General features: G+C 34.3%; 1 protein-coding gene across 4 annotated transcripts in view; it reads right to left on the bottom strand.

Annotated features, from left to right (window-relative positions):
- Window positions 1-25,769, bottom strand: part of Phf3 (PHD finger protein 3) — an 85,714-nt gene that overhangs the window by 38,250 nt on the left and 21,695 nt on the right. For 2 of the 4 annotated variants that reach the window (XM_046432568.2, XM_046432567.2), the window contains one exon: window positions 1,036-1,197. In XM_046432568.2, coding sequence (XP_046288524.1) covers window positions 1,036-1,177 — 142 coding nt within the window. In that variant the 5' untranslated portion in view covers window positions 1,178-1,197. Of the gene's footprint in view, window positions 1-1,035; window positions 1,198-2,131; window positions 2,277-25,769 lie in introns of those variants that run through there. The other 2 variants (XM_046432569.2, XM_046432571.2) reach the window with 2 other exon arrangements.

The raw sequence follows: 25,769 nt of genomic DNA, 5'->3' as shown, positions 1-25,769 counted from the left end.
ACTTTTAAGTTAGAAGAAAATGGAAAAACACCTTTAAATTTCCAAAGAAACTGATTTCCAATCTCAAATTTCATTTCCAACTAAACCATGATTCCAAGTGAGAACAGATTCAATAGACTTGCAGACACACATAATTTAAGAAGTTTATCTCCACAATTCCTTTTCTCACAAAACTTCTGGAAAAGGTGTGTCACAAAATAAAGGCACTCAACGACCAAAAAGAAAGAAACAGGAACTATAACAAAGTACCAAGTACAGACTCCTCAGAAGAACAGTTAAAAAAAAAAAAAGACTCCTGAATAATGGCTTTCTATCAGATTTATAAGGTTAACAATAGTCTACCCAAGGCAATGATCAGAAGGCACCAAAGGTTACTTTTTCAATAAAATGAAAATGACAGAATACCTGATAAACAAAATTTCATTAAGAAAAATTCAGACAAATAACAAAACTAGTTGGGGAGTAATCACTGGAACATCCACAATAAATAAAGCAAATGCAAATTGAAAACAATCAAATCCAGAAGACAAAAAGTTGTACAGGAGAAGTAGCTATCATTTACTAAAAGTATCATTGTCAACAACATGTAGCCATAGTAACAAATAATTAATTCTAACAAAATTATATATTGGAAGGATGACAAAATGTGCTTTTATGTGACAGGGAAAAGAAAAGAAAAACTTTTATCATCCAGAGTGAGAAGTCAAGTGATAAATACCTAAATCAGAATAATCAAAAAGTAGGAATATCTGCATGCTTCTTAAAGATATGAAGGTAAATACCAAGAAAGAAAAAGAAAAAAAAAAAAGCTAGCTAGCTGAGTTAATAGTGATTTCTACCATGGATAGACAAATGAGTACTGGGGTAGTAGGTGCTGGAGACTTTATACAACAAATTGACATAATCTCATAATTTGAATATTAAAACATTTAATATTAGCAAATATAAAAAATGATCTCTGCTTGGAAAGTTTACAACCCAATACATCTATCCTATAGCTCTGACCTTCTGGCTGGACCTCTTTGAAAGAATTACCTTGTGCCATTAAACGAGGTGATTTTCTTGGTGATCTCACTGAATTTTCTTCTACTTTGTCCCTCAAATTCCTGTTAGGTAAAATCAATTCTTCTTCATCAATGGTATCATTGCCACTTTCTTTAACAACTCCTTCATCCATAATATCGTCAAGACCAACAACTAGAGAAAAACAAAAATAATAATAAAAAATTAATTTTAAAAAATATTGGAATTTATAAGTACTTAAATGTAGTACAAAAAACTGTGAGATGGTTTTAACATAAAAAACTACAATCATGAAAGTTTAGGTCTATTCCTAACATATGTGACACTGTCTTTGCTAAGTTCTCACATAAATTCAGTTTGAGAAACTTCTACCTCCTAAGGTAACTAGTCAAAAGAGAAGAATAATCACTCCAGATTTGTCCTCAACTCAACTATCACTTTCATTTATCATTTGCTGTCCCTTTAAGAGTGTCACAGGCACCTGGAAGGCTCAATAATCTCAATTTTATTTAAGATACAAAAGAGCTCAACAAAAAGAGCTCAAAAGCCTTAGTATTCTACATTAGATTCATGTCAGGACCAGATATTCTAACTGAGACCCTATTACTTAACAGACTTTATGCTACATATGTGAGAGTAAGCAATATAGTTATACTTTTGAGTGATGCAAAGGGGGGAGGCAGAGAAGATAAAGAGTAAAAGATAAAGAGAGAAAAAATGAAAAACTTAACTTCCCCTTCCCCCAAATGGTGAGGAAAACAGTAGGTGCTTAATATAGTGACATAATTAAATTACTTAATCAAAACAAACAAAGCCATTCAATTGATAAGAGGGAGGAAGGAATGGAAAAGGGACACTGGATATATTAACACTATTGTCATTAGAATTTTTCTCTGTAGAGAATAAATATCATTTAACTAGCTAATATGTGTAAATAATCCTGAATGTGCAATTGTATGAAATCTTATACAAAGAATATGATTAAATCAAAAGAAAAAAAACTGGATTCAAGCCACTGTCAGAACAATTAAACTTGATTAAATCACTTAACCTCTCTATCAGTTTTCTTTATCTCTAAAATGAGGATAATAATACCTGTCCTACCTACCTCACAGGGTTGTTGTGAGGGTCAAGTGAGATGATGTATGGGAACTCACTCTGTAAACTTTAGAGCACTACACAAATGTTAGTTATTATCTTCATCCTAGGGGTTAGAAGGAACCTCAAGAAGTTATCTAGTCCTCATCTTTGTATCCAAGTAGAACTTCATTTAAAATAGCTCAACAAGATAGTGGTCTACCCTAAAATTTAAAGAAAACAAAATTCTTTATAAATATGCTTTCAAATGGTACAATCTTTTTGAAGAGCAATTTGACAACGAACAGAATTACAAAACTGCTTATACGCTGACCATGATAATTTATAAAGAACAGAGGGAAGAATGGATTGTGAAGAAAATGCTAACCAGAAAATGTAAGTCTGATCCTCATTAGAGATAAATAAATAAATAAAATGCATGTGTATGTACACTTAGACAAGTGGAAAAGGGCAGGAAATAGATGAAAATCATAAACATTAATTATAAGCAGCAATTCTTATCTCCAAAAGATAGGAATACACCTTCTATTTTCCAAATGTCCTGCTATAAGCATGTATTACTTAAAAAAAAAAATAGAGCTCATGCTTTTAATTTAACCATCACTCTATGCACTAACAGCTTAGGAGAACATGCTCTAGGAAAATTAATCAGGACTCATTTAAGATATAATTGGGGTAGACACAGAAGAGAAACTCCAGTTAGGCTTTTTCATCTATGCTGCTACACATTCTCAAAAATGTCTTGACATTTGCTAAGTTGACCCACTATGTTCATTTTCAAAAGCGAACTTTTTCACCTCAATTCTATATAAAAGCGTAAACATTATATGCATTTCAAAGATGTATAAAAATGCATAGAAAAAAATGGAAGAGGTTATTATCAGTGATTATCTCTAAAGGTAAGGTGGATAAGGAATATTGTTGTTTCATCTTTCTTATACTTTGTTTTCTCCAATTTTTCTAAAATGCCCATGTTTTATATTGTAATAAGAACAACAATCCAAAAGAGGAAAATAGTCGAGGCGAAAAGACTAATACTCTTGCTGGCAGGGAGTGCATACTACATATCTATTTACAATAAATAGATATCTATTACATATCTATTTATAATAAATAGATATCTATTACATATCTATTTATTTTGACTGCTATAAAGTTTACAGCCCTATTGATCAAAGTAGAATCAACAGGATTTAGCAAGTCAAAACCAAAGGTCAATTATCAAGTTTTAAATTATTCCATGTCCTTGGAGTATCTGGCATAATCCCCCCTTCTTGAATCCCTTCTTTCTCAGTTTCTGGGATATCATGTCCTCCTATCTTACTAGTCACTTCTTTTCAATATCCTTTGAAAGAACCTTCTCTTCTGCAGATGTCTACATGCTCAAGAACTTAACAGTTAAGTCCTCCCATTTTTCTTCTTTATCATCATTCACACTCACTCATCCCTAGTGATCCTACCCAGTTCCATCAATTCCTGGGTGACTTCAATATGTATATTCCCAATCCCACATCAGAGCTAATCTCCAGGAGAGTGTTTGACCTCAATTAGACTGTCCAACAGGTATCTAAAAGTTAACATATTGAAAATAAATATAAATTCCTCGAATTCTCCTAGTCCCCATAAACTGTTCCTCGCTGGGTACTTCCAGTTAATAGAACCTCCACTCACCCAATTATTCAAGCCTAAAACTTGAGAAACATCCTTAGCTCCTCTCCCCATATTGCTCCCTACATCCAACCAAACATCACATATCTGACCATTTACCATCTCCACAGCTAATACGCTACTCCAAATCACCATCATTTCTCATCAAGAGAACACTATAATAAGTCTCCTAGCAACTAGGTTCTTCTACTGCAACCCCTCCCCCCACATATAGTTTATTCAGTTATTCCTGTGATCCTTCTAAAATATTATCAGATAACATTAGATTCTTCTGTTCAAGATCCTCCAAAGCCTTCCTGACACATTTAAATTTTGATCCAAGCCCACAGGTTAACAAGATCTTCCTTTGCCAACTTCCTTGACTTCAACTCCTACCAAGCTGATTTCATTCTCACATTGGCCTTTCCAGAACACAAGTTAGCACAGTACTCGCTTCTGCATAGAGAGCTCTTCTTCTGAATATCCACATAGCTCACTCTCTCACTGTATTTAGGTTTAACTCAAATCTGAGAAATCTTCTCTAATCACATTATGCAAAACAATACATACTCCCATCACTGCCTACTGATCATTAATACACTTTACCTTTAAAACATGTTTCACCATCTGATATTACATATCTATTTATTTTGACTGTCTTCTCCATTACACTGTAAGTTCCACACATCAGAGACACTCCTTATTTGTGGCTCAAAGACCAAAACCTAGAACAACTTAGTGCCTAGTAGGTACTCCAGAAATATTTGCTGAATAAAAGAATCATAGAAAAGGACTAGTGGGACAAGTTTCCTTTGGTGAGTGACAGAAAAACATTTTTATCAGCCCAAAGAAAGACACTCTAAGAACAAAATTAGAAGTAAATGACAACCAGCGGAAGGAGGTTAAAGTGGCAAAGATGGGTTTTCTATGTAAGTAACAGATGAAGAAAGCAGAAGGGAAAGAAGTGAGATAGGGACATTACCCTCTACAAAAATGATGAATGAAAGAGAAAAGAAATTTGAGTGCGGCAGAAGAGGGAAGTGGAGAGAGGTAAGGGGAGGAAGGAGAGAAGGGGGAAAAAAAAAATCAAAAAAGAACTGCCCGTGTTTGTATGTACTAAGAAATAACTTAGAAGGTAAATGATGCCTTCTGCTATGGTTTTTTAAAAGTACATGCGGTAAAAATTTAACCCCAAATTCACATGGTAATAGTATTTGGAGGTGGGGGTCTTTGTAAGCTAATAAGCACTAGATAAGGCCAAGAAAATGGGGCTCCCCATGCTGGCATCAATGGTTTTATAAGAAGGGGAAGAGAGACCCAAGCTAGCAAGCTTATTCTGTATTCCATGTGATTATCCCTGTGATATTATCATACAGCAAGAAAACTCTTACTAGATGGCTGCACCATGCTATTGGGACATCCCAGCCTTCCAAATTGTGAGCTAAATAAACCTGATTCTTTGTAAATTATCAGCCTATGGAATTCAGTTATAACAATGGAAAACAAACTAAACCAGGACTAATCTTTTGAAAATCTTTTGGTCAAAAATCTACAATTAGAACAACTAAGACTACACAAAGAGTTACAAGAATCCATCCTTTTTGGGGGGCTGGAGATGTGGCTCAAGTGGTAGTGCGCTCACCTGGCACGAGTGAGGCACTGGGTTTGATTCTTAGCACCACATAAAAACAAAATAAAGATATTGTGTCCAATGGAGTATTACGCAGCACTAAAAAATGACAAAATCATGGAATTTGCAGGGAAATGGATGGCATTAGAGCAGATTATGCTAAGTGAAGCTAGCCAATCCTTAAAAAACAAATGTCAAATGTCTTCTTTGATTTAAGGAGAGCAACTAAGAACTGAGCAGGGAGGAAGAGCATGAGGAAAAGATTAACATTAAACAGAGGCGAGTGGTGGGAGAGAGAAGGGAAATTGCATGGAAACGGAAGGAAACCCTCAACGTTATACGAAATCACATATAAGAGGTTGTGAGGGGAAAGGGGGGGGAACAAGGGAGAGAACTGAACAACAACAGATTAGGTAGAGAGGGAAGATGGGAGGGGAGTGGAAGGGGGATAGTAGGGCATAGGAAAGGCAGCAGAATACAACAGTCACTAATATGGCATTATGTAAAAATGTGAATGTGTAACTGATGTGATTCTGCAATTTGTATTTGGGGTAAAAATGGGAGTTCATAACTCACCTGAATCAAATGTATGAAAGATGATATGTCATGAGATTTGTAATGTTTTGAACAACCAATAAAAACAATTTCAAAAAAAAAAAGAAACCATAAAAAAAAAGATATTGTGTCCATTTAAAAAACTTATATATATATATATATATATATATAAAGAATCCATTCTTTTTTGTATTCCTTGTCCTCCTGGCACACAATCCCTTCATCTCCCACAGTCTACCTCCACAATAAATCAAGCTCTCATGCCTCCAAAGATTCCAGGACTCTCATGCTGAACAAGGCCCTCTACAACTGAAGCTCCTACTTAATCTCTCAGTGTCTCAAATTATTAAAAAATAAATAAAAAAAAAAGAGATAAAACTAGTGCTCTAGAAAGGCTGCTGTGAAGATTAACATACAAAGTCCTCAAAATCCTAAATGGTACTTAGAAAGTCCTGTTATTAACTATTTTGTTTCACAGTTTCTCCCTCGGGTACCCCTTCAAAAATTATACTCCTCCTGACTTCTTTTTCAACTCCTTCTGAAACAAATCAACCAATTAAAAAAAAAGTACATGAGAGGTTCTTTCTTCTAAATCTGTTCATTTGATAAAAGTAATTCAAAATACAAAATTAATAATCACTGGTTAAAACTCTCCCCATCAGGTACTAATGTATTTAAAAGATATTGATGTTCTGATTACTTCTGCTGAGAAATTGAATAAGTAAATAATAATAATAATCAGTTGTTTTTCTTTTTCTTTTTTTTTAAAAAGAAACACTGGCCTATTCTTGGGTACTTATCTCCCCCTTCCACCAACACAAGGCAAACTAAAATTCAGTATTTAGTATCTGATTTCTTAAAAGTTGGCCAGTACCATGCAATGTATCTACTAAAATAAGAATTTGGATTCTGAAAACAGAAAAAAAAAATTAAATAGAAAAAACAAAAACTGGGCTGGGGCTATAGCTCAGTGGTAGAGTGCCTGCCTTGCATGTGTGAGACACTGGGTCCGATCCTCAGCACCACATAAAAATAAATAAAGATATTATGTCCAACTACAAGTTAAAAAAAAATTTAAAAAAAGAAAAAACAAAAACTACAATAACGTCTTGATTCTTTAGGAAACAAGAGTACAAAACGTCACGCAGGAAAAAAAAAAAACACTGTTTTTTCCTCCCAGAGCACTGTTTTTTCCTCCCAGATCTAGGTTATCGTTCTCACTTGAAATGTTGGCCAAAAATCTGACCACACTTAGAAATTTTCGTAAGCCTGAATTAATATCATATAAAAATTCTTCTCGCCAGGCACGGTGGCACATGCCTATAATCCCAGCAGCTCTGGAGGCTGAGGCAGGAGGATCTCCAGTTTAAAGCCAGCCCCATCAAAACTGAGGTGCTAAGCAACTCAGTGAGACCCTGTCTCGAAATAAAATACAAAATAGGGCTAGGGATGTGGATCATGGGCAAGTGCCCCGAGTTCAATCCCTGGTACCAAAAAATAAAAATTCTTCCCATCATAACCCCAAATTTCCTTAATTAAACTTGCTGCTCTCATATGCTAAATCTAAGTCCTCCTGACACTAATACTACTTTACTCCAGACTATTAATTTCAATCTATCTTTTTAAGAAGTTGAGGTAAATGAGGTTGTAAAATAATAATGATGGTTAATAATATAATCAAACCATTTGGAGTTAAATTTATTGCATTTCTCAACAACTGGGATTTGTTTAAATCACTTTAATACCATACACAGGGGAGATCATAAAATTATAAGTCAGGAACATTAAGGAACTCTTCACATCTGATATTAATTCGATGGTAGTAGAAAGGCCAAACTCAGTTCAACCATTTCTAAAAGAATAATTTCTGTATTATAAAAGTTGGCATTAAAGAACAAATATGAGGAAAAAAAAGATAATATCTTTACAGTGATCACAATAAGTTAGATATCTACTTTACTGGGCTTGTCATTTTTTTTAAGTAGAGTAAGAAAAAATATGGACACCTTAATCTCATTTTCTCTTCTAACATTCCAGAAGACCAACCAACCTCAATAGGTCCTCCCTTTAGTTGAGTTCTTCAGCAAAAAAAAATCCTGAACCAGACAAAAGAACAGATTTCTAGTTAGAAGGTACATACATTTATAGGTGTGTGTGGTAAAGATTTTCTACGTCATACTGACGTAGAAATATGCCTCATATGTTAAAGAAATACTATGGGAATAGGTCTGTGTTGCCAGATTAGCAGAGAGGGAGAACAGCAGAATAGATCAGAAAAGTATCTTGAGTAGGGTCTTGTAAGCCATAAGAATTTTGGTCTGTTTGTATAAAATGCTGTTTTTAACAGAGCATGATAAATCCAAAAGTGACATAATCTAACTCTTCAAAAGATCACTCAATCACTCTATCATTTGTGTTCTTTTAAAAACAGGTTATAAAGAATCCCAAAGAGCAGAAGCAGGAAAGCCTTAAAGAACGCTGCAATGATCAAGTGTAAGATGCCACTAAGACCACAGTTACAGTGAAGAAAGTGAAAAGTACAAGTAATTAGATTCTAGATACATTTTGAATATAAAGCCAACAGAATTTACTAATGAACTGAATATGAAGTATGAAGAAAAGGGAGAAAAATAAGAGGTGCCCTGGAAGTTTTTTTTTGCTGAACAACTTCAAGGAAGAAATTGCCATTTAGGGGTAGGAAAGACTGTAGAATTAGTAATAGCAGAATATAGAGAGGGTAAATCATGTGTAGGTACACATGTGTAATCCCAACTATTGTAATGGCTAAGGCAGGAGGATCACATGGCTCCGTGCTACTGTGGGCAACTTAGGAGACACTGTATCAAAATTAAAAAGGTAGGGAATATAGTGCAATGGTAGAGTGCTTGTCTAGCATGCATGAAGTCCTGGGTTCAATCCTGGAGGTGGGGGAGTTATCAAGAGTTCAGTTTTAAACTCTAAGATTCCCAGTAGACATCCAAACCAAGTAAACCTAAGAATCTCGTAATTAGGCAAGAAGTTGAAGTTAATAATGATATACTGGGAGTTGAGTTACAGACATTTTTTTTTTTTTTTTAATTTTTTAAGTTAGAAAATGGAATGATATTAACACAACAGGGAAGAGAAAAAGAGCAATTATTTAATAATCTGAACCCTTCAACACTCTAATGTTTAGAGGTCAGAAAATGAAGTTTTTTAAAAAAAAGACTAAGGAAACAATAACATGAAGAGATCCTAGAGAATGGGAAAAAAATCTTTACCACACACACCTCAGATACAGCTTTAATCTCCAGGATTTATAAAGAACTCAAAAAACTTAACATGAAAAAAACAAATAATCAATAAATGGGCTATGGAACTGAACAGACACTTCACAGAAGAAATACAACTGATCAACAAATACATGAAAAAAAGTTCAACATCTCTAGCAATTACAGAAATACAAATCAAAACTACACTGAGATCCCATTCACTCAAGTCAGAATGGCAATTATCAAGAATACAAGTGGGCTGGGGGTGTGGCTCAGTGGTAGAGCGCTTGCCTAGCACATGCGAGGCCCTGGGTTCGATCCTCAGCACCACATAAAAATAAAATAAAGGTATTGGGTCCAACTACAATTAAATAAACAAAATATTAAAAAAAAAAGAATACAAGTAACAGGGACGTGGAATGTTGGCAGGGATGTGGAAGAAAAGGTACACTCATACATTGCTGGTGGAACTGCAAACTGGTGCAACCACTCTGGAGAGTAGTATGCAAATTCCTCAGAAAACTTGGAATGTTTTGACCCAGTTATCTCACTCCTCAGTTTATACCCAAAGGATTTTAAATCAACCATACTACATACTACATACATATTACAGTGAGGCAGCCACATTAGTGTTTATAGCAACTCAACTCACAACAGCTAAACTATGGAACCAACCTAAGAGTCCTTCAATAGATGAATGAATAAAGAGATTGTGGTATTATACACAATGGAATATTACTCAAGACTTAAAGAACAATGAAATTATGGCATTTGCCAGTAAATGGATGGAGGAGGAGAATATTATGCTAAACAAAATAAAACAATCCCAAAAAAACAAAGGCCAAATGTTTTCTCTGATATGTGTATGCTAATTCACAATAGGGTGGGGGTAGGGAAAAATAGAGAAACTTTCAGATTAGACAGAAGGGGAGCAGGGGAGGAGATATGGGGATAGGAAGGACAGCACAATGAATCAGACATTATTACCCTATGTGCATATACGATTACACCACCAGTATAACTCTACATCATGTACAACCAGAATGAGAAGTTATACTCCATTTGTGTATGATATTTTAAAATGCATTCTACTACCATGTATAACTAATTAGAACAAATTTTTAAAAATTTTTAAAAAGAAAAAAAATTGAGAAGAAGCCAGAAAAGGTTAAGAAAATAATTGAGAGAGCCATAAACTAGACATCAAGAAAATAAATAATTTCAAAAAGCATAGATCAAGCCGGGCACGGTGGTGCATGCCTGTAATCTCAGCTCAGAAGGCTGAGACAGGAGGATTGCAAGTTCTAAGGCAGCCTCAGTAACAGTGAGGTGCTAAGCAACTCAGTGAGACCCTATCTCTAAATTAAATACAAAATAGGCTGGGGATGTGGCTTAGTAGTTGAGTGCCCCTGAGTCCCTGATAGGCCAAAGAAAAGAAAAATGGCCTTTAGGATTACGTAACATGACTGGTAATATTCTTATGGAGTGATAAAGGCGAAATCCGGAGATGGAGGAGAGATACAGGGCTAGAGGGAATAGAAAATTCTTTTCAGGATTTTGGCTGAAAACAAAGCAAAAGAATAGAGCAATACAAGTATAAAATATATTAATGAATAAATATAAAAGATGCTGTATAACAATTAATTCAATTATAACAGTTTGACAACAGAATGCACTTTCATGCTTCTTTTCAATCCCTCCAAGGATAGACAAAACAAAAAATACGCAGGTATCCCACCATGTAACTACAAACCACACTAGAATAGGTAGAAACCTAACTTCAAACACTATCTTCTTAGAAATTTCATGAAATGACTATGTAAATAAATACAGGACATCATAACAAAGGCTAAGAAGATACTAAAGGATTTCAGCCTACCAGGAGACATTAATTATAAAATTAAGAAAAACGCCAAAATGTACATTCCAAGTTTTTATTTGGACTTGCTCCATCTGCCCCATGATTCTAACAATAGGCAGACAACAGACACTTGGCTACCCATAGGCCAACTCTGAAAAGCCTACATATGAGGAATAAACTGTCAATACAGGCTTCTGTGTTGGGAGCAAGGAGTACTTAGTTGCATGATTATCCCTTGATTATTTAAACTTAATTTTTAATACTTAGTTTTTCTTTTTGATGAGATAAGACATGAGAAAAATCTCTGTTTCATAGTTCATTTAAACAGTCTACTAGTTATAAATTAAAAACTATCAAATATGAAAACAAATGTAAACACAATTCTTGGGGATAACAGGACTATTTATTAACAGCAAATTACTTTAACAAAATCACTAACTGGTCACCTTTAAAGTATATTTTTAATTTGCTTTTGCTTTGAATATACTTCATGTGTCCAGGATCTTCAAAAACCTGAATATTACAGGCCCCTCAGGATACTGTACTAGTTTTTTAAAAATCTTTTTCAGTTATAGATGGACATAATACCTTTATTTATTTAGCTTTATGTGGTGCTGAGGATCGAACCCAGGACCTCACAAATGCTAGACAAGCACTCTACCACTGAGCCACAACCCCAGCCCAAGAATGCCGTACTCTTAATGTTACCACCATAGAGAGACCTGCCCTGACAAGCCCAATTCAAATAAACCACCAAAGAAACAACTAGATATTCTCTATCATCTTACTGTTTACTTGCAAGCTTATTAGTATTTGCAAAATTATTATTATCCTCCAGCACTAAAACAGTGCTTCACATGATAGATATGCTGTAAATTTTTTGTTAAATAAGCAAACAGTACAGTACCTACTTACTACTTTTAGGCCAAAGCAAATTATATTATCTTACATATAAGTGTGGAACCCAGGCTGTAAATTGCTGATGCCTGCAATGCTGGTTAAAAGGAATCATGTTACCATAAAATATGAATAGTTGTTTTCTTTAAAGGGGGAGGGGGGCAATTCAACCCTTTTATTAAAATATGGATCATACCATTATTCATTGAATTTCAGTTTCCAGTAAAACAGCTCTCAACCAGCACGTGGTACTGTGACATTTCATTAGCTCTGCTGTAAGTCTAGATCTGAGATGTTCTCCTAAGGCCCATGTATTAGAGGCCTGATCCAAAGGGAGGCACTATATGGAGGTAGTAGAAACATTTAAGAAATGGGGCCTAGATGGGCACAATGGCACATTCCTATAATCTCAGCAACTTGGGAGGCTGAGACAGGAGGATTTCAAGTTCGAGTCTAGCCTTGGCAACTGTGTGACCCTGTCTCAAAAAATAAAAGAACTGGGATTATAGCTCACCAGTAAAGCAGCCCTGGTTTCAATCTCTAGTATGAAGAGCAGGAAGAAGAGGTTATATCTGATATATCCTTAGTGTCCAGAAAAATAGTCAGAACATACTATGTTCTGTCTTAAGCATAGCTTGAATTAACTAATGCATGAATGAATATAAATATAACATAGAATCCAATTTTCTATCTCAAAAGATTAAAACCTGTGTTCAACCCAACACAAATCAATAAATTCAGTAATCAAAACACCAAAATAAAACACCTCTATTCCATCACAGTAATAACAGCTGACCCCTGCAAAACTCAAAAGTTAGAATGATAATAGTTTAAGAACACAGATTTGGAAGAGGCATGAATACCTTGAACAACCAATCAAAAGCACAAAAAATGCTTACTTGTAAAGATAATTTCCATTCTCCAGAACACAGGCCTAAAAATCTCTATCTAAAAGGAATTCTGAATGAGCATATTAAAGAGATTAAAGATATGAACCTTGACTGAAAAAAAGTATCAACTCTGTAATAAATTTGGAACACTTAACAGAATTATTAGAACTTGGAAAACATAAAAGAGTTCTAATAACCAAAATATATTAGTAAATATACTTGAGAAAAGAACATATCTTTATGAGGAGAAAATAAATATTACATGTGTTCAGTCTTGATGCACTATATAATAAAATGTATCTTGTTCTGTTCCATAATAAATGTTTAGAAGTCAGTAAATACTTCCTCTTGTCCTTAATAAAAAGTCTTTCTGGCCTCATGAATATTTTGGTAATTCCTAATCTAGTTCATTTCAGGTAAGATTCTAAATCTAGAGTCTTTCCTTAAGAACAATAGAAAGTAAATAGAAGACCTCAGAGAAAAACCTACTTTAATAAAGTTTTATTTCTACTCACGAGTTTTATATACATACACACATACACACCATTATTCAGACTGCACTCCCTTACTTTTACTTCATTTTCTAATGATCTGTTTCCTGGCCTTTCAATCATATGAATAATAGAATAGATATTTGAGATCCTAAGTCATTATTATAAAAAAGAAGATAAATATATCATTCAAGATGATTTCTTTTTAAGTATACTGACTCAGGCCCAACTAGTGCAGGAACCAAAGGCCTACTAAAATAGTACCTATGATGTCACTAACAAAGAATGATATAACTTATTTCCTAAAACAACTACATTTAACAGTTAAAAGCCAAATAATGTTCACTATATGATTCTTAAAAACAAAGAAGAGCAACCATAGTTCTGAAATTACTATTTATTGAAAATTCATGTGCAATATCCTTGAATAAATCATCTTTACTAAAGTTGCTCCATTAACAAAGGTCATTTGATTATTTTCCTGGTGCTTGTATGTATTAAATTTATTTTTAACATTAATCTTTAAGGAAAAATTTCTCAGCTTTCAAAACTTTTCAAGTAAGTGCTATCTACACTTCCATCTGATCTCTTCATGTTTGAAGTACTTTTGAGACCCTGTCTCTAAATAAAAAATATTAAAAGGGTTGGGGATGTGGCTCAGTGGTTAAGCACACTGAGTTCACTCTCTGGTACCTAAATAAACAAACAAATAAGTAAACAGAAATCTCAGAATGAGAATAATCAACAAGTACTTTAAGAAGCACTGTGCCACTGGGAGCAGTGGCACATGCCTGTAATCCTAGTGGCTCAGGAGACAGGAGAATCATGAGTTCAAAGCCAGCCTCAGCAAAAGTGAGGCGCTATGCAACTCAATGAGATCTATCTCTAACAAAAATACAAAATTGGGCTAGGGATGTGATCAGTGATTGAGTACCCCTAAGTTCAATCCCTGGTACCTTAAAAAAAAAAAAAAAGCAGCAGCACTGTGCTTATAATACAACAACAAACTTTACACAATTCATTTAAAAGCAGTATTAGACATACAGATCAATGACAACATGTGTGTGGAATGACTGAAGTATGAAAAAGGACAATTAGAGCATCAGAAACAAAAAAGAATTATAACATAATATGTTCCTAAAATGTACAAGTACAACTCCTATGACAAAGGGAAAGAACCAAAAGTCATTTGCCACCTTTGACTAAACTAGACGTGACCATTTCACCAACCTCATACCCTGGAAAATAGTAATTAAGTGTTGATTTTTTTTTTTCCCCTTTCATCTGCTTCTTCATCAAGGAGGTAATATTAAAAAAAAAAAAAATGTTTTATAAAAAAACCTTAATTTTGCCAGAACACCAGCAAGAAAATGCAAAAGATGAAATTAGAAAATAATCATTTGGTTACTGCTGATTCTAGCAAGTACTGTCACTGGATACATAAAAGTATGAGAAAGGTTGATGAGAAACTATTCCTATAGATTCCTTGTTATCTTAAGTATTTAAGGAAGAAGAGATTTAGCTATCACCACTTTAACCTAGTAATCAAATTTCACATCAAAAGGAGTTGAACACTCAAACATAAAACTTGTTATGAACAATATTAATGGTACAGCTTTACCTATTAAGGACTTTTGCAAAATATGTTGAATCTGATCTAATCTAAACTTTTAAACCTAACTTCCCATCTTCAGGAAGTGGAAGGAATAGATATCACATTTTTTAAAATATAGAATTTGGGACATTCCTCCAAAAACTATTAAGGGAAAAGGATATAATGAGACTTTAGAGAAAAAAAACAAATGCCACACTAATTTTCTGCATCTTGATTTGCACAAACTAAATGAAATTATATCTTGGGAACAAGGAGTAAATTTGAATACTGGACAGAATATCAGATGATATTCAGAAATTATTTTTTCATTATAATTATGATATGGTGTAAATGTCCTCTGAGATACATAGTGAAGTTCAACTAAATGGATAGACTGGACAGATGAACTGGTAAAGTAATAAATTAAAACAGTAAAATACAGCAAAACATTAACAGTTGTTGAATCTTGGTAAAGGGTATCTGTGCATATACTGTACTATTTTTATCAGTATATTTTAAATGTTCAAAATACAAAGTTAAATTTAAAAATAAAAAGGCTAGCCCAGTGGCACAAGCCTGTAATAACACCGACTCAGGAGGCTAAGGCAGGTGAATCACAAGTTCAAAGCTAGCCTCAGCAACTTGTCGAGGCCCTAAGCAACTTAGCAAGACTGTCTCAAAATATAAAATAAAAAGGGCTGGGAGCTGGGCGGGGTGGCACATGCCTGTAATCCCAGCAGCTGGGGAGGCTGAGGCAGTAGGATCCCAAGTTCAAAGCCAGCCTCAACAATGGCAAGACACTTAAACAACTGTGAGACCCTGTCTCTAAACAGGGCTGGAAATGTGGTTCAGTGGAGTGCTCTCAAGTTCAATCCCTGGTGCCAAAAAAAAAGGTGGGTGGGGGGGATACCTGAGGATGTGTTCAATCCCTGGTATTTAAAAAAAAAAAAAAAATTAAAAACTAAAATAGAAGTATCGTTAACCAGGATATATAAATAGCAAATGATTTAATCCACTTTATTCCAAAACAAATTTAAAATGGCTTTTAAAAAAGAATATAGGGGGGGGCTGGGGTTGTGGCTCAGTGGTAGAGCGCCTGCCTAGCATGTGCAAGGCCCTGGGTTCGATCCTCAGCACCACATAAAAATAAATAAATAAAATAAAGATATTGTGTCCAACTATAACTAAAAAATAAATGTTAAAAAAAAAGAATATAGGGGCTGGCTGGGGTTGTGGCTCAGTGGAATAGCGCTTGTCTAGCATATGTGAGGCACTGGGTTCCATCCTCAGCACCACAAAAAAATAAATAAATAAAGATATTATGTTCATCAACAACTAAAAAATAAAAATTTTTCAAAAAGGGGATATAAAGCTGGGCAAGATGGTACACGCCTGCAATCCCAACTACTCAGGAGGCTGAGGCAGAAGAATCACAAGGTCATGACCAACCTGGGCAAAAAACCAAGACTGTGTCTCAAAATAAAAATTTCAAAAAGTGATGGGTATATACAGCTCAGTAGCAGAACACTTGCCTATTATGTGTAAGGCCCTGCATTCTATCCCCAGTACCGCAAAAAAAAATTTTTTTTTAAAAAGGATATACAATACAAAGTAATATTTTAAAATGGAAAAAGAAAGTTTGAGAAAAGTTAAACAAAGTCAAAAAAAAAAATAGGAAAAAACGAGGATGAAGTCAAGGATAATGTTAATACCCAGAAAGAGATACAAACATTTGTATTTTCTCAGAAGTTTCCTGATTTTCAAAGTTTGTCAGGTATTCAGCAAAACACTTTAGGGAAAAAAATATGAAAAATAGTGTACATTAAAAAGATTCTGTCTCACCAGGCACACCTGTAACCCCAGAGGCTCAGGCGGCTGAGACAGGAGGATCGTGAGTTCAAAGCCAGCCTCAGCAAAAATGAGGCACTAAGCAACTCAGTGAGACCTTATCACTAAATGAAATAAAAAGCAGGGCTTGAGGATGTGGCTCAATGGTGGAATGCCACTGGATTCAATCCCTGGTACCATAAGAGAGAGAGAGAGAGAGAGAGAGAGAGAGAAGAGAGAGAGAGACACACACACACACACTGATTCTGTCTCAAAATAAAATACCATTTCAATGGACATCTATATATACCAGCTTTCATTAGACTTTTAAGTTTACACTAAGCAGATAGTTTCCAAAGGGGGCATGTATAATCTAGAGGGGATACATAAATAATCTGTGGCCTGGAATAAAATATTATGTATATAAACTATTACTTAAAACCCATCCTAGCAACTCAGCAGGCTGAGGCAAGAGGATGGATAGTTCAAAGCCAGCCTCAGCAAAAAGTGAGGTGCTAGGCAACTCAGTGAATCTCTGTCTCTAAATAAAATACAAAAATAGGGTTGGGGATGTGGCTCATTGGTTGAGTGCCCCTGAGTTCCATGCCTGGTATCAAAAAATAAACTAAGGGCTGGGATGTGGCTCAAGTGGTAGCGCGCTCGCCTGGCATGCGTGTGGCCCGGGTTCAATCCTCAGCACCACATACAAACAAAAGATGTTGTGTCCGCCAAGAACTGAAAAATAAATATTAAAAAAACAAATAAATAAAAGGTTAGGGCTGTGGCTCAGCAGTAGCGCACTTGCCTGGCATGTGTGACGTACTGGGTTCGATTCTCAGCACCACATATAAATAAATAAACAAATAAAGGTCTATCAACAACTTAAAAAATATAAAAAAAAATTAAAACTTACCAATATTTAATCAGACTCATACTAGTATCTTTGGTAGATTCATGACACAATTTAGCTGAAGAGAGATTCTGAGACAATAAGAATTCCATAAGTTGGAGGAACTGACAACATTAATGAATTTGTCTATATTTTGCACTGTTACAGAATGTCATTAATAACATCTCTTTTTTTTTTGAACTGAGGATTGAACTCAGGGTTACTCAACCACAGAGCCACATTCCCAGCCCTATTTTCTATTTTATTTAGAGACACAGTTTCACTGAGTTGCTTAGTGCCTTGCTTTTGCTGAGGCTGACTTTGAACTCACAATCCTCCTGCCTCAGCCTCCTGAGCCACTGGGATTATAGGCATGCACCACCATGGCCAGCAATACCATTTCTTTTATGTTAAAAAAAAAAGTTATAAATAGTAGACTGTTCATAATAACTTCAGTGAAATGGGAAATGACTATTAAAATATTTATATAATATCAAGTTTCTCCATTAATTCACAGCAAGGGTCTTAAAAGAGGAGTTGTATTTAACGATGAGTTACACATTTTTATTTTACAAATGTTTAAAACTAAAACAAGTATTACAAACATTCTGGCCTCTTCTGTCATAAACAGCTGTGAAATGTCATATTAGAAATAAATAACCTTAGTCTGTCCCTTCGATGAGATGACATTTTATACTTCTCTTTTTTTTTTAATGTGGTGCTGAAGATTGAAGCCAGTGCCTTGCATGCACTAGGCAAGCACTCTACCACTAAGCTACCACCGCAGCCCAAGATAACATTTTAGTAAGGAGTAAAAGGGTAATTGCTTCTCTTAAAATAAAATTAATTAATTAATTAATTAAGAACATGGGCTAAGAAAATCAATGTTGAGGTACGTTTCCATCATTATGTGAGTTTAGCTAGAAATGAAATGTAGTACTTATAAAAAAATTCTTACTGAACATTAAAAATTTTTCAAATAAAAAGGTTGAGTTTGGGGGCTGGGGTTGTAGCTCAGCAGTAGAGCTCATGAGGCTCTGTGTCTGATCCTCAGCACATAAAAATAAATAAAATAAAAGGTAATGTGTAAAACTATAAATATATGTGTGTGTTTGTGTGTGTGTGTGTATACATATATAGAGGGAGAGTTTTTGAGCTCAAATGGTAAAAAAAAAAAAAAAAAAATTATGTAAAAATTTTCCATTAGTTGAAAAGAACAAGAAACACACTGAAAGATGACGGAAATATTCCAATTAACCCAAATAAAAGCCTTCATGAACTTGATATACAAAAAAATAACCCCTAGGATTAGAACTTATTAACTGCAGACTACAGTGAATTTCTTCCATTTGAATAAATTTTATCATTATTGAGTTACCTTTTTTAGCTATGACAGTGATTCAAATCCGATATCAAAGTAAACTCAATTTAGGACTGTACACATAAAAGATTATTTCAGCAGTTTGGGAGGATCACAAGTTAAAAGTCAGTCTCAGCAACTTAGTGAGGACGTAAGCAACTTAGTAAGACTAAGACCCCTGTTTCCAAATTAAAAAATAAAAAAGACAGAGCTGTGACTCAGTAGTAAAGAGCCCCTGGGTTTAATACTGGTGCCAGAAAGTAAAAATGAAAATAAAAATTATTATTTCAGGTAAAATTTTCAAGAATAATTAAACATGTATTCATTGGCTTTCCAAAAATGTTCTTATACGATCACTAATTTTAATTAATAACTCTGTAAGTATAAATGTTATCTATAACTCATCATTTCAAAATATCTATTATATGTATTACATAAAAAACACATTAATGGTATAGCAGGACACGTACATAAAATACACATAAAAATATTGGTGTGTACTTCAAAATGTCTTACTTATAAACATACAGTCAAGTTTAAATAATGCTATTTTTAATGAAATAAAGGTTCAGATACACAAAGAACAACCTTTATACCTATATCCTTCAGGATGAAATACCACAAGAATTAAATCTCCCTATAAAATTTTTGATATGAACAAATGATCATCCTCTATGAACAGAGATCTGGATTTTATGAACTAAGCCTTGGGGGTGGGGGGGGTGGGGTGGGGATGAATAAGCAGCCTAGAAAAATCTTTGACAAACGAGACAGGATCAGCTCTGAAAAAAGTTTCCAAAAATCCTAGGATGACCTCTAAGCTCGAAAGAGGTACTGATCTTAGCCTCCCCATACAAGTTAACCACAGAAGATGTGCTTGAAACTACAAACTGTTGCTCAATATCTATTTAGTCATTCCTTCTCATTTACTAGAATTCTTTTTTTTTTTTTAAACTGGGTACATGATCACCCATAATAAAGACTACCCTTTGCAATGTACTTTACTGCTAGATGTGACTACTATCTAAGTTGATCCAAGGGATATTAAGTAAAAATTATGCATGCATTTCAGGATATGATCTTAAATGAAAGGATATTACCTTCCCTTTCTTCTTCTTTACTGACTGGGATCCACAGTGGGTAGCTAGAGAAGACATCTGAAAATGAGGTATACCTAGAAATAGTGATCACATACAGCAATGCAAAGTAGAAGGAACTTAGGTCCCTGGCACTGTGGGACTCCAGACCAGCTCTCACCCTGAACCATTACATGACAAAATTGCTTTCTTTATACTACTGTTATCTGGAGTTTCCTATCACTCTCAGCTGATACTAATTCTAACTAAACCCGAATAATAAATTCTAAGTCAAGATCGCAGAGAACCTAGGGAAAGAACACAGTTCTGGAATCCATAAAGTGTTTCTGGAGTTATCTGAGAGGCTGAAGAAATGAGAAATGGAAGGAAGTTGAGGTTTATGATTTAGGGAAATCCAGGTAACCAACCAGGTTTCTCTTCTTCTCTAAAAACAGGGATCTTACACTACACCAAGAAATTATAAAAGTCAGTCCTCTGGCTGGCAGGTATATTCATCTCTAGGACAGAGAAGGCAAACCAGGAACAAGTACCTAAAACAAATCATCTCTCTCCAGGGCCACTACAAGTCAGTCAAATAGTCTTGGATAACTCATAAAAAGAATTCTGTTCTCAGAATTCCTTTCTGGTCAACATCCCCAAAGACAGCAAAAAAAAAAAAAAAAAAGGGATGTGGGGTAGAGATTTTATTGCTGACGTTTCTTCTTGACAGAAAATTTTAAAAAGGTAAGAATAACTATGGTATTAATTACACAAAGGAAAAGCAGAAAAAATACAAGGTCAAGAATACATGAGTTGGAGCACAGCATAGTGTAATCCCAGCAGCTCGGGAAGCTAAGCCAGGAGGATCACAAGTTCAAAGCCAGCCTCAGCAATTTAGTGAGGCCCTAAATGACTTAGTGAGACTCTGTCTTAGAATAAAAAATGAAAAGGGGCTGGAGATGTAGCCCAGTGGTTAAGCACCCTTCGGTTCAATACCCAGTACCAAAAAAAAAAAAAAAAAAAGTGCCTACAGGTCCTTAATATTCTTTTAAACAGATTTTTCTTTGAAACAGGGTCTTTCCGTGTTGCTCAGGATAGCCTCTAAATCCTGGGCTCAAGCAATCATCCTACCTCAGCCTCCAAAATTGGCTAGGACTATAGGTAGGTGCCATGGTACCCAGCAACTCCAAAATTATTTTTAAATTACAAAGTAGACTAATCCACTAATTTAAGGACTGCAGAGTTGTTTGTAAGCCATCTTGTGTTTAGTAAGTAAGTTCTGTAAATCTAATATGCAAGAGTGTGCTAAGACTATAAAAAAGAGACATATTTGATCATGTTGGTACTACATTAACCAATTACCAAATTAAGAATCCTAGTCTTCAAAGTTTCAAAAATCACTAAATACTGGCTGTTCTGCACAAAGACTAGCTTATCCAAACAGTACCATTAAACTTTTTAAGCTATGTTAAATGTATAAACATCAAATAATTAATTGCAAAATTATTTAATTAGAACACATCCTCTTTTAAGAGTACAAATAGTCCTGGAAATGGTAAAGACTTATAAATGGTGTTTAGTATGTACTAATGTGATGAACTTACTTATTCAGATTCCAAGCTGAGATCACAGAGAAGTTATAAAAACAAATTCTGATTATAGATATGGTAAATTAATTTGAGGGGAAGGACTTTTTTTTTTTTTTGCAGATCAAAGAAGGGCCCAAAAGGAATTCAGCTAGAAAGGAAGGAAAAGGGAGAAAGTGAAAATGAACTAATACAGAAAATAAAATAGAATATGGCCACCTGACAAGCACATCATATATTTTCAAAATGTCCTATGATGAGGTGTCAAAAAAATTCTCTTTCTTATTTCTGCCTAAAACCAGAACCCAGAAACCAAACTCATTCTATTACTATAAATTAAAAGAGTCATGGGTTAAAAATACATTTGAGAGTAGAGAAATTTAACCATTTCCAACCTTCTCTAAGGAGAAAAGTAAATTCAAATTCATACTTTTCAGAATTGACTCACTTCATCACATTCTTTATAATTACTTTTAATACAATTTAAGATGTCTTTAGTATATGACTTATATTCCCTTTAAAATATAGTGCCATATTTTATAAATTTTATATTTGCAAACATAAAAAGAATACTTCCTAAACTGCAATAGCAGTTACCTAATGATCAGATAGATCAGATAGATCTGGGGAAAAAAAATACTTTGCCTTTCTGACTCAAAACACAGAAATTTTGTCTTTTTCGTCTTACCTGGCAATTGGAACACGTAATTACCAGGTGGTAGTAGTCCTAACAAGCAGATCGAAATCTAGTTTTAGTTGTTCAAACTAATAATCTTAGAATATTATTTCTTCAGGTGTGTCATTCTCCCAAAGAAAATTTAAAGCTATTAAAACTATCAAACTACAACCAAATAATTATTTTTAAAAAATTTAAATAAAACTATCTTGGTTCATTCCCTTAAACTATCTCAGACTGCTCTCTCAACACAAGAGAACACCATTCACACACAATAGTCTGAGACAGGTACCTATTGGAGTTGTGCAATCCAGCCAATAAAATGGTTACACCCTAATCTCAAATTTTGGTTACAGAACATTAACTTTACCAGGAACAAAGGACAAACACATGCTTCTCACAGAGCTTTTAAAATTTATAGAATCTCACACTGGCCCCATTGATTAAAAACACTTATACCCATGAACTTTGTTGGAAAAAGAAAAAGAGATAATTACACTACAGTTCTCAGTATTATGTAATTTATCTTCATATCAATACATTTTAAAAATCTGGTGGCAAATTATATCCAAGGCAGGTTGTTTGTTTCAACTGGGCCAGACCACTATATTAGTCTGTATAATACTGCTTATAAGGGGATACCTATTGAGGGACATTTTTTAAAGCCCTTGTGCACTGAAAAGTCACTAAGGATTTTCTTTTAATATATCACACATCATGATAAAACTATGTATGAATTTTCATTCTAGTTGTAATATAAAAATAATTTTCCTTCCCCTGGTCACTAGGTTTGTTTTCACATTTAGGACATGATATTTTTCTCCTCGAAATCTTCGTTTTTCTCCTCCAGAAATGATTGCTAGAAATTTGACAGCCAAAGTTGAGGCCCACCTGCAACATGTGTTCTATTCATTATCAGAACGTCTGGTCCCCACTACTGGTTTTCACTTATTCCTTTTATACTTTTTTCAGTCAAAATGTTCTAAATGTTTACTATTCTAGTGCCCAAATGAACAACCTATTTAGAAGTAATCCCTGCCTTTATAGCAGTAAATCATTTAATTTAAATTAACGTTTGATCTTAATTAAACTATTTAGTAAATCCCCATGAATTAGTTGTGAGATTAAACACAATAATGTCAAGAACCGTAAAAGGCCTTGGATTTTACTCACAAACTGACAAACCAGCCTGTTCCTTATTCATAGATGCTGACAAAATACACAAGACTACTGGTACAGAGACAAAGAACTCTGACATTCATAGCACAGAAAACAGCAAGATTATGTTGTGTCAGTTTCCCTTGCCTCCTACAGTTTCCTAGAGACAACACACAGATGTACCTTAATAAATATCTACACACACAGTGGACTGAAATATAAGAAAGGCACAGGACAAGAAATTTATTGCTTTTGCAGTGAAGAGTAAGCAAGCCTACTCTTTGACATAAGAGGTCAGGGTGAGAGAGCAAACCTTATTACCTCATCCCCCAAGGTTGCTTACTGCAGTCACAACTCAGGAAAAAAGTGGTCAGGACACTGCATTATTAACATACCCAGAAAGTAAGTTCAAGAACTCACGGCCCATGGCAAACTACCTCTCCCCACAAGTGTATGTTATGCATAACTAATCTCATTAAACACCCTTTTAAAAAAATCAGAAAAAAAAATATTTCTATATAAACTTTAAAGATCCATGATAAGGGAGACAAGGTTTTAATCAACATTATGTAACTGCTGCCTGGCACTCATACTTGACACAAAATGAATAAATAAAAAACAACTCATTTTTAACAAAAATACTTCAAAGTTAATGTTTTCAATTACAAAATGAGCAGGGAGGGCAGATTTTTTTCTTGTACCTAAACTGAATTCCATCCTGAAACAATGACTTTACCTGAAAAAAGGTTTCAGATACACTGTACACTTCAACCTGCTGGCACTTTTATTAAAAGCATACCCTTATACCACCTTTTTAGTATTCATGATTGACTCAATCTCTGGCCAATGATTACTTCTCTAAATCTCTTGGGTTTTAGTAATTATAAACATACTAATAAATCTCTTCTACAGACACAAACATTCTTTAGAAAGGAAAACAGAGAACTATTCTTTTTTGTTCTTCTAAAAACAGTTTAATAAAAAAAAAAAAAACTAATCCTTATTTTGTTAAAACTTCAAAGCTAAATAAATTTGGGAGCCAGTTTAGAGCCCTGATTTAATAGTACTCATGTACTTAGGGGCAGAAAATTTTACTGTTCAAATCTGACTATTGTGACTTATTAGTGAACTTAGAAAATTAATCATTCTGGAAATCTTCAAGGCTATAAAATGGGATTTATCTACAGATCTGAAGTTCTCTGAATATTTAATGAGAAAATGGAGGCAAAGAACTTTTGAATTGTACTTAGTACATACATTAATGCCCACACATATTAACTATTAATTTAGAAATTTACTTTAAATATAATCCTTTCTGAGAAAAGACCTGGAGGCTTTCTTTATAAGCTGCCTGCTTACAGATTCACCTTGAAATAATTTTCCCAAAAATTCTGAGAATATAGCTAGTTTACAACAAATGTAAACTAGCCATTCAAATAACAACATAACATGTTCAAAGATTTTGGTGTCTTTTTGTGAGTTAATCTTATATAAGCTTAGCAATGCTACGGTATCCAGATATTTGTTCAAACACTAAAGGTGGCTGTAAAGGTGTTTGTTTTTTTTTAAATGGTTTACATTTAAACAATTAGACTTTGAGTAAAACAAATTACACTCTCATACAATCAGCTGAAGGGTTTAAGAGACACCCTGAGTTAGAATTTTACCACCAGACTGTTTCTGAATCAAGCTGCATGCAACTCTTCCCTAAATCTCCAGCATGCCAGGAGCTGCAATTGTGACTCAATGGTAAAGCGCTTGCCTAGGATGTGTGAGGCACTAGGTTCAATCCTCAGCAGCACATAAAAATAAATAAAATAAAAATAAATCTCCAGCCTGCCGGCCTACCCTACAGATTTGGGGCTTGCCAGCCTCCATAATTATATAACTAATTCCTTTAAAAAAATAAAAATAAAAAAAATCAATATCACTTTTACTGTAAATACACACACATGCACCCCACAAACTGGCTGTTCTATCTGGAGAACCCTAATACACTTACAAACTCTGAAAAGTTTAATAGCTGTATTATCAACACAAAACTAACAAATAAGATATAACTAATAGGAGGAAAGGATCTTGAAAGCAAGGAAACTAATGCAACGTAACCCTGGAAAAAATAAATAACAGCTTAAAATTCAACACTGACAAAGACAAGATAATAATGTACAGGGTTCCAAAATCCTTAAGAATTATCAGATATTAATAATTTTCTATTTATTACCAAATATTAATAATTTTACATTTATTACAGATTAAT

This window comes from Marmota monax, unplaced genomic scaffold (assembly GCF_021218885.2).
Source record: "Marmota monax isolate L192 unplaced genomic scaffold, Marmota_monax_Labrador192_F-V1.1 WCK01_AAM20220418_F8-fsc00116, whole genome shotgun sequence".
In the NCBI taxonomy this organism is placed as follows: domain Eukaryota; kingdom Metazoa; phylum Chordata; class Mammalia; order Rodentia; family Sciuridae; genus Marmota; species Marmota monax.
Note: the sequence above shows the minus strand (reverse complement) of the source record. Positions and strands in the feature narration are given on the sequence as shown.